This window comes from Drosophila virilis, chromosome 2 (genome assembly GCF_030788295.1).
Source record: "Drosophila virilis strain 15010-1051.87 chromosome 2, Dvir_AGI_RSII-ME, whole genome shotgun sequence".
Lineage (NCBI taxonomy): Eukaryota > Metazoa > Arthropoda > Insecta > Diptera > Drosophilidae > Drosophila > Drosophila virilis.
In genome coordinates, this window is record NC_091544.1 from 16,380,503 (window position 1) to 16,393,840 (window position 13,338).

Consider the following 13,338-nt stretch of genomic DNA (forward strand, 5'->3'; position numbering starts at 1 on the left):
AGAATATCTTAATGTACCATAGAATATTTGTGTATTCTCAAAAAGTCAATTGGATTTTAATTGTGGATTACATATATACCCTTTTTAACCATTTTCAATGGGTTCAGGGTATAAAAATATATATATCTAAAAATCCACTTCGGTATTAGGAGTCTCAAATTAAGAAAACCCATCTCATGCATGGCATATAAATTGTTTTCATAGTGAGAGTTCATTTATGCCCAATAATGCATAATGAGAGTATATAGTTAGTCGCAGTTAATTTGTTAACTGGCTGTCATTGGCAGCCCTTTTGTGCCGGAATGTGATAAAATGCCTAAAATATGGTCAGTTACTGGAAGTGGCCCCCTTGTCGAAGCAGGCAGCGAAATGGGGTTCAGCAAAAGGCCAGTGGTACGTATTACATTTTGAGGCGTTGGCATGGCAACGCCCTAATCTATTTACAAGCAGTAGTTAAAGGCAAAACTGAAATTGGAGCTTTGCTAGATGAAACGTATTTATTTTCCTATTGGTTTTCCTTTTGGGCTAGTATACGAAATTACATTTGTACCTTTAATTTATTGATGTTTCGAATGCGTTGCGGGGTGTGGCCGAACATGTGGGACATGTCTTACAGCCGAGGGTTGCAAGCAGTTGCCATATGGGGCCGGCGGTAAAAGGTGCAAAGGGTGTGCGTTTGTTTGGGTCACCTTGATCCTGTGTGTGGCACCGTGCCGGGTCTCCAGCTGAAAGCTTAATTTCCTGCACGTCTCAAATGAGGCGTGAAAATTGCCTACTAATAGAAAGGGCAACAAAGGGTTGCCCCTAGTGATACGTCATGTGGCACGTGCTGGTATGAAACAGTTGCCAGGTGTTGCCAAAGAAAAGCATTTCTTTTTTTAAGCATGTCCATTAATTTACCAATGCAAATGTTTCTTGCAACACAGTAATCCCTGCAAGATTTTTGGACAAATTTGCTTTCGCTGCTCCTTTTGTCTGCACCTCGCAACTGGAGCCAAAGTTTAAGCGCCCATAAATTATAAACTGACTGCAGAATTCGCCTTTGGCTCGCTGGCTCGTTAACTTTGAAAACGAAATCCCTGCATCAACTTGGTCTGGCACGCCGCCTGCATATGCCATGCCCCCGGCTATTTACATATGGCGGTATCCTTCTGTCGGGGACAGTCAATCTGTGCAGCAGACGAGAGAGAGAGAGAGAGAGAGAGAGAAGGAAAGAGTGCGTCGGACAAACTTAATGTCAAGCGCCACCAGACAACAAAGAAGAGTGTGAATTTATCATTTGCCTGAAATGAGCCAAAAGTGCCAAAAAAGCCAAAAAAGAAAAGCGAAAGCAATGAATTGTCGTCCTGTGGCAACTATAAAGAACAAATCCTCTTTGACTTGCCTGCCGGCAATGAGTTGTAAGTGTATCCCTGTGTGTGTAGGAAAATTTGCGTAAAAACCCATGAAAATATGATAAATAAGCTGGGCTTGTGCGCTGCAAATACATGATAAATAATACGTGATAATTACACGGCAACTACAAAATTCTTAGGTTATTGTATTAATTTTTGAAAGTTATAATTCTTTAGTTCATGATATAAAACAATGGGAAGATAAGTTATAATAAATCCAGTTGCAGCAAAAGTTTACAGGATAAACAAAAGATTTGTTTAATATATGGTAGATTGCTTTTATTAGTTACATACAAATGTTGTCATATTTACTTTTTTTTCCTAAGTATTTCTAGTGGTATATGTCTATTAGTCACATCCAGTTATTGTTTTATTTATATTTTGTTCAAATACGGCTTAACATTGATTGCACATTATTGTTATTATTATTATTATTAATATTTTTAATTTGATAGCAGCGAGAATGGAAGCTCTCTTCATATAAATTATTTTAATTATACGATTGTGCGTTCATTCATTTCATTCATCAGGCAATATAAGATTATTATTGAGAATTGTCATATTTAAAAAAGTCTTACAACATAAACAAATATATTTATAAACATAAAAATAAATAAATAATTGTATAATTAATCTCTTGCACATCTCTAACTGCTTATTCACTCTTTAGTTTAATTTCAAATTTCTTGGCAAATGCTTGATATTCGTGTACGCATAAACGTATTAAAAACTGGAGACAATTCTGTCTGCAAGGAAGTACAGCCACAGACACGGGCAACAATGTGCAATTTTAAACTACACTCGCTTCATTATTCTCGAAACACACTCACGAACACATAAACGCACACCAGGCACACCACAAAAGTTTCACAGTCACGTAGAAAAGTGTTCGCATAGCTTGGCAAATGTTTTGTGTACTTTTTATGCTAATGTTTTTGCAACAATTTTGTTATGGCAAAAAAACGAGTTGGTGGCATCGGACCAAGGTGTGTTCCGGCACACTCATACACACAAACATATGCATATACATATGTGGCGCCTTTTGCTCCTGTAAATGCTTCACTTCATGCAGCTCTCCTTTTTCCCTTGGCTATGTTATTGTGTTTTAGGTATCACACACTTGGCTTCTGCTTTGTTTTTGCAATTGGCTGCTGATAATATTTTGCATTTTTCACGCAAATGAAACAAAGTCACGATGCTCGATGGTTAGGGAGCTGGTCGTAGACTCTTTGGTGGCCGCACAGTAGTTGCGGGTGGGCAAACAAATCGGGGTAAGAATTATGCGAGTCGCATGTGTGCGCGTTTTGATATATGGTTTGCTATAAAATATAAAGCATTTTCCCTTTTCCTCAATTTTACAATTTTATTGTTTAGCTGGGCAAAAGTTAAACATGATTTCCTTATTTCCATTTCTCCAAAAATGTTTGGGGTGTCTTCAAGCCCTTTTTTATACAATTCTTTTTGTATTTCCTTTTAACGCGTTGGGCACAAAACATAAATTTCGTTGGTTCCTGTTTTCGTCTTTATTTGTTTCTATCTCTCTTTCTCACACCTCTCTGTCTCTCTCACCTGCTTTGTGGTTCTTTGTATGTTGCGGCGGCATCGCCCGCTGAACAGTTTGAGAATCACTGCGGCGCCCCTTCCTCACCCCCAGCGCACGGAAAACTTTTTTCTCTTTTGCAAATGAGATTTCGTTCAGTTGCCTTGATAAATTGTTGATAGCTTTGAATGTGTTTACATTGATGCATGCTTGGAATGTGATGCGGAAATGGAGGAACTGCGTGGGTCTAGGCTGTTGTGTGTGCGGGAGTTTTTGTGGTGTCTGCAATACACTTGAGAAAGAAATGCTTGAGCGTTCAAACTGTGGAATTTATTTTCAGGACTCTTTTGTAAAATATTTCTCGCTTTTAATCCACAAGTGCAACGACCTAAATTCAAAAATTATGCAAAAGAATGTTGGTAAGAGTTAAGAAACCGACCTTTGTAAGTGCTTATGATAAAAGCGAGTCCTTTTGCTAAAGTTAAGGTAAATGAAATTTAAATTTGAGTAAAAATGGTATGAATATTTTTGTGCACAAACTGCAAAGGCTTTTCAAATGTGTGGTTTTTAAAACATAAGCTTGAAAACTCCTCTTTTTAGTTTAGTTGAGTTTAGTTTCAATTACCGTGATTGAATTATATCTTTGTACTATAGTTTTTCCATGAAGTGTGTTATGTGTAGGAGCTCAATAAAATATATATATTCCGCCTGTCTGTTTCTATACGAACTAGTTTATCAGTTTTCAAGCCGGCCGGATCGGACCATATAGTCATGTAGTTGTCATAAGAACGATCAATAAACGGTCGGAAAGCAGTTTCTTGTATGAAAAACTTTTGTTTTAATTTATATTTAGAACAAACTCATAAATGCAAAAACATATGTCCACATCCGTATCAACAGCGGGCCATTGTATCACATATCTGCCATAGGAACGTTCGGTCGAATTATGTTCCTATATGACTAAGTTTTTAGTTTATCAAGGTATTTGGACTAAACCCAGCACTTACTGGTTTAACTCTGCTACTTATATATCAGTTAACTCTTAACAATCGAAAAATGATGTTTGTCTTAAATATATTTCAATCAAACTCTACACATACGAGCTTCATAATTCTCACATATTTGCAAAACCGCGAGCAAATTTTTTAAAGGGTTATTAAATATTTGGCGTGCTGAAGATATTCGTACCGTTCTCATATATTCTATTTTTTATATGAATATTTTGATACGAAAAATGCAACGACTGATTAATTTCGTAACTTGCTTATTTAATAAGCGAATATTTTTTAAAAAGTCGCGATTAGTGTGCATGTTTAAAGTAGCTATAATGATGAGAACATTACGAACAACTCTTAAATGCGAATACGAAATGAGAAAAATGTTAATGAAAGGCGGTCAGTTAGTGAAAAAATTTTTGTGAAAATTATGCGCTTATATTAGCAACAGCAGCTACAACGTCTAGAAAGCAACGTTAAAACAAAATCAACTGAAATCCAATTAAAAGTTAAACGCCGCACCGAGCAAGACCAAAAAGTCAAGATGGTGCAACTTGAAATGTTAAATTTTTCAGAACTGTGGCCTGTGCCGTGCAAGTGGCGTCCGTGGTCAAGTTGAAGGCTTTCCGCTAGAAGAGCAGGGAAGGGGATGGGTGAGCATATTATAAATAACAGCCAAACACGCAAACAGTTTGTGCAAGTTTATTTGCCAGGTGAAATCTTTTTGAACCCAGCTACCAGCTACCCCGAACGAGTTAACGTAGCGTCCCGTTGGCCCTGTTGGCCTCGATTGCGTGCCAAGCTCGGCCAGGATAACAGCACAAATAAGGCAAAATTTGCGCCAAAATGCAGGCACAAGAACATTGAGAAAAGGAAGTAGTGATGCTGGCTGGCAAAAAAGCTAGTTTTAGAGGGAAAATACAGAAAAATTAGCTAAATATTTGCTTAAGAGCCGAAAATAATGCAATAGAGGAATTTTCTGGTGGAATGTGGTAAATGAATATGTGCAATATATATACCTAATAAGGTATATATTCTTAATCAGTATTAACAGCCGAATCCCCCACCAGTCTCTCAATTTGACAGCTTTCATCAGGAAACTTTGCATAGGCATAAGTCTGTTTTTCGCAGGCATTACATATAGTGGAACAGGCTGGTTCGGACTACTGTACGATACTGTAAGAATAATCAGTCGAATGCGAAGTTGTTGCTTGATAAACTATTTTGTTTTTCACCATATATTTACCTTACTTACAAGCGTTAAGTATGTCGGACATATATTTACATGTATGCAAAGTATTATCAACTTTGGATTTCTATATCATATATATATATGTGAGAAATTTTGAAAGCCTTAGTGGGAAATTTAAAGTGTTTTTTTCTTTTTAAACAAACTCAGACTATAATCGGTCATAAATAAAGTTTTTGTGTGAAATAATTTCTAATTCCAAAAAAAAAGAAGATCTGCCAGCACAGCTGCAGAACAACAAGAACAAATTTGATTAAGTTTCTATGCCTTTGGCTGGCTTTAAGTTGAGCAATGAGCGTGGAAGCCAGCAAATTAACTAAGAAAACTTCTTCTGGCGGCCAAAAGACTGGGCCGAGAAGGAGCCCAAAGGCCGAGCAACGTGCCTTGGTTTACTGAAATAAAGACGCTGCAAAGCATGCTACACAAAATATATACCCAGGCACGTGCGCCATTTTGAATACAACGGACCAACAAGCCAAAGACGGTATTTTCGTTAGTGTTTTTGGGAGTGCAGAAGGGGATGTTGCGGTCAGGTGGGCAACGCCTTTATGATTATTGTCTTAAAATTAATCAATGTGTGCGTGTCTGCAGCGGAAGAAGTTTACAGCCTAATAGATTCCTGGAAGAGCAACCCGCCACTCGCCCCGAAAATTAATAGACTCTGAAGCTTAGTTCGAAAAGTTTATGTATTCATGCTTGAAATTAATTAGATTAAGGGCCATATTTACGGCTGTTGAACAAAATTTTTACAAATTCAGACCATACCCGCTGCAAGTGTGGCCCTGAATTGGCTAAAACTGTTTGCTTTGACCAAAAACTTGCATTTCTCACAGACAATTTCTTTCATTTGCCACCTGGTCTTGTGGAACAAACTTGTTTTATGATTTGTGGACTTAAAGAGGGTCAAATTCCACAAAGGATGTTTTTCTTCTTGTTGCTATTACAGTTGTTGTTCAAGTCGTACGCATAATGATGTTGATGCCAGCTGGCGATTCACATTGTTGTTTCCAATGATGTTGTTGGCGTTGTTTTTGCTGCTTTCTTCAGTTGTTATGGTAACGACATGTTTTTGCTGTTCCAGGCCTTAGAATATGTACTTTCAAGCTAAACTCCGGCATCTGTACATATTTTTATAGATATAGACTAAGCAGATGTCTGAAATGTTCATATAGGTTTGATTTGTGTGTCTGACTGAACGGTGTCAACTGCACAAGTCAAACTGTGAAGGTGAAAAGCTGCAATTTTTATTAAAAGTGCACAACGGGAGGTATTAATAATATTGATATTATTATTGTGCTTGGCAAACGTGACGGATTGAGACTGCGGCTTAGGTGCGAGAGTCGGACTAAGAAACGAAGTTTGTATTGCTATTGCTATTGAAAATGACTAATAGGTGTATAATGGAATTAAGAACATGATTATAACAGACAGAAGAAAGCATTTGTCCGTACGTATGATCGCTTCGGTATCAGAATCTAAACGTGGAGACTTAAAGCTTTGAAAGTAGGTTCTCCTAGTGCTTGATTCCGTGTTTGATTCCGATAATCGATAACGATCAAAATCAATATCGAAATCCAGTTTTTTTTTTGCAAGAAAAAATCATTAATAATAAATTTTGTTTTCTTTTGTAAATGTTTATTATATTAAATGTTTATTATATTATAGGTTGAGGGTTCGGGCTCATGAGAAGTCGGAAGAATTTATATTTATTATTTCAAAATAGCAAATGTGTAGATGAGGCGAAATAAAGTACACAGGCAACTAAAGCTGTTATGATGTAACATTTTAATAAGGCAGTCTCGCCGGGAAAGCTAGGCATGTGTATTAACGTAAGGTACTTCAAAAAATGTTTTGGCTACCCCAAAAATATCTAAAAAAATTGCATAGTTTTTTGTCTTAAATTTAATTTAGAGCAAAAAGCGCATCCAGTGATAGATGCTTTCTAACTTATTAACGTGTGTACAAAAATCAAACCAATAAATATATATTATTTATTCATAATTCATTATTAAAATTGCAAAGCAGTGTCAAAAAATTGTACAAGCCCATGCTTAGTTTAATGAATGTGAAAAAGCAGATTTACAACCTGGCAAAGGAGGCAACTGGTCGAATTATGAATAGAGCTACTGACAATGTCTTTCTGTTTCTAGCCATGATATAAAATATTTTCATCATGTTTTAATAAAAAACGTGTAACAGGTTTATATAAAAATATATTTTGAAAAGCAAACGACTGAAAATACTTCGTTCCCACAACACTGTTGTGGCAACAGAAATTTGCAGCAATATTATAAATGAATTTTTTTGCAACTTAATTTTTGTGGTCAGTAAAAACATTCTTTTTTTTTTAAATATGAATAATTTCCGGTCATCAACGTTCTCAGTTCTTTTGATGACGATAAATGAACGCAATACAATAGAATTCAAATTTGCAACGAGCTTATAAATAAATTGCATAAAATTCAATCTGTAATTCGTTACATGTCCGCACAAGAGTATTTATATAAATAATGTTTGAATCTTTTAAATACTTTTTATTAACTTTTATTGTAAGTTTATTCAAATCAAGTTAGTATTGAGTAACTTGAGGTGAAAGGAAAACAGCTCTCTTTCAGTTTATTTTTTTTTGCTGTGCGCTTTCCCAGCCGATTCGCTGGATCGCAACAGTATCGAGTGACACAATTGAGACACTTATAATGGGTGATGTTGACAAATGGATTGAGATAGTGGAGAAGTGTCAGTATTTGCCAGAGAATGAATTGGGTAAGCTGTGTAAGATGATATGCGACATACTCCTCGAGGAGGCCAACGTGCAGCCCGTGAGCACGCCCGTCACAGTATGTGGGGATATACATGGTCAGTTCTACGACTTGCAGAAGCTATTTAGCACCGGCGGTGAAGTACCCGATACGAATTATATATTCATGGGCGATTTTGTAGATCGCGGCTACTATAGCCTGGAGACATTCACCAGGCTGCTTACGCTGAAGGCGCGTTATCCCAGCCAGATAACTCTGCTGCGTGGCAACCATGAAACGCGCCAGATCACCAAGGTCTATGGATTCTTTGACGAGTGCTTCAGCAAGTACGGCAATGCGAATGGCTGGAAGTACTGCTGCAACGTCTTCGATCTGCTCACTATCGCTGCGATCATCGACGAGCAGGTGCTCTGCGTGCATGGCGGACTGAGTCCCGAGATTGTGACACTGGATCAAATACGCACAATTGATCGCAATGGCGAAATACCCTATAAAGGCGCATTCTGCGATCTGGTCTGGTCCGACCCGGAAGATATTGAGGCCTGGGATCAGAGTCCGCGCGGTGCCGGCTGGCTTTTTGGCCACAAGGTTACCAACGACTTTATGACCATCAATAATCTCAGTTTGATCTGTCGCGCCCATCAGCTGGTCGATGATGGCCTCAAGTATATGTTCGATGAAAAATTGGTCACAGTGTGGTCCGCGCCCAACTATTGCTATCGTTGCGGCAATGTAGCGGCCATTCTAAGTTTTAAAACAGCTCAGGAGCGTTTTGCACACATATTTCTGGCTGTGCCCGATGCAGAGCGCGTCATACCAAAACGCAATGCCACGCCCTATTTTTTGTAATAAACAGCCAATAAAACAAATGAAAGCGCCCCCTTTCCTCGTAGGAATGCATTTAGTAGTCAAATAAACCCCATCTCATGCACAAAACACGCTAAACCAACAGATATCAGAAATAAATGTTATGTTTTGGTCCATGATAATCAATTCAAGCACAATGTTTATTGAGCTTCAAGCACTTGTTGGACTTGCTTGAATAGATTCTTTCTCCCTGTTTTCCAATCAACCAAATCATATACAAGAAACAACAAACAACAGAAAAAAAGTAGACTAATTTTCGATAGTTCAAAGTCTGTGCACAATTGCTTTTGTCGGAACTGTGCAGAAACTGAGAAACAATAATAAGGTATATAAACAAAGGCCTAGAGGTTCCAAAAGTATTCAATAAGTTAATTGGAAAAATTTCTTTTAAGTCAGCAATTAAAAATTCACATATGTCAACTGTACAATGTCATATTGCTCCATTTAAAATGAGCCAATCGAACAGGTATACAAATTAATATATATATATTATAAAAAATAATATAATTATATTTATATAAAATAACCATAGAAACAACTTGTAAATAACTTATAGGTTGACAACGTTCTGTAAAGCTCGAAAATAAATTCGGTTAAGAGATTACACTGCTGCATTTATAAATTTGTCTCATGCTAGCAAGCGTATTTAATTCTCGATAAGCCGCAAATAAATATCCCTTTCATTATTGAATAAATGAAAGCAAATTGAATGGCTTTAAAATAAAATTGATGTTTATCTTCAATTGAGAAGAACAGAGAACAGAACAAGGCAAACAATGTTCGATATCAGCCATTTAAGCCACATTGTTTTCACTCTATTTTTGTTTGCCTGCGGAAAGTGCCAGACTCGATGGTTGGCCCGCTTTGGTATTGCTCGGGGCATGTCAAATGTCAACCGCCATTTTATACAATTTTAAATGGAGGGCAAAAAATTGGTGAAACAAATTGAACAGCATTTTTCAGCTGTCAGCAGTTTAAGTTGATGTAACAAGCAGCCCTGGCAGCCAAGTAGCCCCCAGTCGCAAACATCCCCTAGCGTCATTTTTTTCTTTTTTTTTTTTAGCGGTTCATTTGACAGCAACGTCAATAATACGCACATAAGTATACAATGTGGGCGGAAAGGGAAGAAGGGCTGGTAGGTTTTATATAGAGACTGGGCTACTCACAGCATTTTTTATGTCGATTTCATAAAGTTTTTGATTTAGCTCTTGGGTCATAAATTGTAACCAGTGCCTTGCCTAATGGCTGCCGGAAGTGTCCTCTGTGCGCAGCGTTTTGCCAGCATTAGGTGCGCCATTATTATTTGGTGTTCGCCATTTTTTTTGCCGTCTTTCTCTGCTCTGATTATGATGCCATTTTTGACACTCGATAAAGTCAATAAACAAAATGGGCACTGGACATTTGATGTGGCTATTTTGTTGCCTCCATTGCTGGGGCGTGTGAGATAAAAGTTGGTTGGTTCAATATTTTAATTGGGGCCTAATTGATCGGACGCTTCGGGTCCTTTGTTGTTTGCGCATGCCGCTCTTTTATTAAACAATCTTTTAATATATTTTTCCTATTGCCCCGTTATATTTTCAGCATATAAAAACTGCGCGGCTTGGCCAATTTATATGATATGGTAAACTCTCACTTATGTTATTTTTAAATGATAAATGGAAAAAAAGTGGCAAGTGGTAAGTCCGTCAACTCGGTTAAATTCAATCAGCCAATAAGTTGCAAACATTTACTTTATTTTAAATAAAAAAAACAGCCTTCACGTGTGAAATATTGACTAAAATGTTGTATGCTATTATTTATAATACGCAACTGAATTAATTTTCATGTGAAATGCATCATTGAGCGCGAAGCATTATTTGAAAAACATGAATTTAATACCAAATATTAGGCAATTCATTTGTTACTGAGCAAATTTTACAGATTAAATTCATATTTTTCTCTCATATTTATAAATTATATTTTTCACTCGTATGACTTTATATACCTTAAAAACTTATTAATTTAATGAAAATATATAAATTTGGTGATTTCGGAAAGTTTAGATATAAAAATCAATATTCTTAAAATATTATTCTATGACCCAATTTTTAACCAGTTTGAGTTTTTGCAAAAAACATTTTTAAATTTAATGGTTATTCAAATAATTTATTGGGTTCTCAAAAATTCTAAATAAAAAAACTAATCTACTTATGTATAAAGCTAACCCGTTTCTGGAAAAGAAAAGTTAAAAGTCATTGTAATACATTTTATAGTCTGGACAATTAGTTTGTTTATGAGAGTCGCTTCTGTTGTATGACTTTCTCGATTTTTGTTTCTTAATATACATTGAAGTTTTAAATAAAATAACATTAATTTGATAATTGCTAAATATACACATACATAAATAATGACAAACATTTAAAATGCTTTAAGCCAAAAAATGTATATAAATAAGAAATTTTCAACATTAAAAGCAGACCAGGGCGTGCATACTTGAAATTTTTGTTTTGTGTCGTGTCGCATTAGAAAAACTAACACGTACTCATACATAGTTTGTATACAATTAGGTTTAATTGTGGCTAGCAGAGCTCGGGCATGCACAAGGGAGTTTTGATTAATGAAACGTGATGCATTAACCTTGATTACTGATTAGAATCTGTACTCGCATTGGTCAGGAAAATTATGTATTTATTTAGAAACATATAAAATGCGAAACTATATATATTTCAAATTATTATGATACTCAAGTAGGCATTAAATTGAACGCAAACAAACAAAAATAGCATTGGAAAATGGCGCCCAGCACAAAATGTCTGAATAGCTGTAAAAGGGCAACAAAATGGTTGCCTGCGGCATTTTTTTTTTAAATTCAAGTCTGTTGCTGACTTGCTTTGTGCGCGTGTGTGTTTTTCTTGTTTTTTAGCTGGTGTGCCCCATTTAAATGTAGTTTGTTGAACTTTCGCTGTGCAATTTGTATTACTAATGCCAACGGCAAACAAAGGCAAGCCAAAAGCCAAGAGCTGCTTCAAGCTTAAAGCGAGCCAATGAGTCGAATGATTTGGCCAATTGAAATGCTGCAGCAGCAGTTGCCGCAGCAGTTGCAGCAGCAGTTGCCGCCAGATGCTAGCAATAATTCACTTTTGGATAGCTGAGCATCGGCAGGAGTAAAAATCTAGAGCGAGCAATAAGACCTACAGCAATGGATTAAATATGCAATACGAGTCCGAGTCCCCGTCCTGGTCATAGTCTGAGCTCAGGAAGAGGTTGAGTTATGGAGGCAGCTTCAACTTCAAGTTGAATGCATGTTGTCAACAGAAACTGCACGAGAAACTTGCCTGAAATGCGTCCATGTGTAAAAATGCTATTGTTTTGTGTTTGGCCGTTAACAAAGCAACGAACCTAACGGAACATAAGAGAAACTTCTTTCCTGCTGTTAAAAACTAGGCAAAAAGGTTAAAATCAGTCAGTGTAAAGCGGAAAAAACAACGACAACAACAACAAAAAACATTTCTCAACACTTGGCGTACATTTTACCAGCAGCAGCAGCAATGGACTTCAATGGTCGGAAGATCCTTTCAGCCTTCGTCTTTTTTTTGTGTAGTACCTGCTAAAGTGCTATTGGGTTCGCTTTTGCGTTCTCACGTATTTAGACTGTAGTGGGGCGTGGCTGTTAAAATAAAGACGTAGTGGGCGAAAAAACAAACTTAAGAAAGCCCCAAAACAAAAATGTGGCACAAGTAACAGAAAATGTTGCAACTGAACTTGATTGACTTGAAGCTATCTCGTTTTGAAATTAAAATGTTCATTAACAATATTTTTTTATATAAACTACTTATCGCTAATATTAGAATTTTAATAATATATATATAGATTGGAATAATATAATATTATTATTAAAAGTTTGTTTTAAAAAACTTTAATATTTCAAAAACTCAACCAGATTTGTGTGGCCTAAGCAGTGTATATCTAAGATTAAAACCCTTCTGTTTTGACAACAGGGCATTTAAAGTTGGTTTTTGTAATTTGAATGCATAAAGTTTTGCTAAGGCTTGGCCAGCCGTTCTGTTGTGGCAGGGGCGTGGCAATAACAAGTCATAAAATACACAGTATAACAAAGCAAACAGAATGCAGAGGACAGTCGGGTGGGACAATGTCCACAGACAGCAGCTGGTACAGTTGAGTGCACAAAATGCCCACAAAATGGTTGACTTCTATCTATTGTATGCTGTTATAGTTGTAGTTGTTGCTGTTGCTTGCTTCCGGTTTCATAGCAGTCGCATTTTTGGCATGTGTCACCATAGCAAAAGGCATCCAAAATCTTCACACCACAATTGCATTGGGATATGAAAATGCTTTCGTGTTCGTTTTCATCCGGCCACAATGGAGAAATGCATTTTCACAAATTCCATTTCTGTGAGTTTAAAAAAAAAAATTCTTTGAAAGCCATCCAGTTGCGAATTACCAGTTGCCAGCTACAACAATGCCAACCATTAATAATACAAAATGGCTGCACAAATTGAGCATCGCAAAGTCTTTCCTCTGAGCAGTGAGCCCC

At 36.7% G+C, this 13,338-nt stretch overlaps 2 protein-coding genes across 7 annotated transcripts in view; both read left to right on the top strand.

Moving 5' to 3' along the window:
- The window catches only part of tinc (transmembrane protein tincar), a 72,523-nt gene that overhangs the window by 20,475 nt on the left and 38,710 nt on the right, over positions 1–13,338 (top strand). For 4 of the 6 annotated variants that reach the window (XM_002053557.4, XM_070207687.1, XM_070207689.1 and 1 more), the window contains one exon: positions 10,386–10,480. The exons of 1 other annotated variant lie outside the window; for it this stretch is intronic. The gene's annotated coding sequence lies outside the window, so the exon portion shown is untranslated. The remainder of the gene's footprint in view (positions 1–10,385; positions 10,481–13,338) is intronic. One more of the 6 variants, XM_032434261.2, reaches the window with a different exon arrangement.
- Positions 7,746–8,926, top strand: LOC6629656 (serine/threonine-protein phosphatase 6 catalytic subunit). The gene has a single exon (XM_002053559.4). It carries the CDS (start codon positions 7,875–7,877, stop codon positions 8,784–8,786), a length of 912 nt encoding a protein of 303 aa, XP_002053595.1. The 5' UTR covers positions 7,746–7,874; the 3' UTR covers positions 8,787–8,926.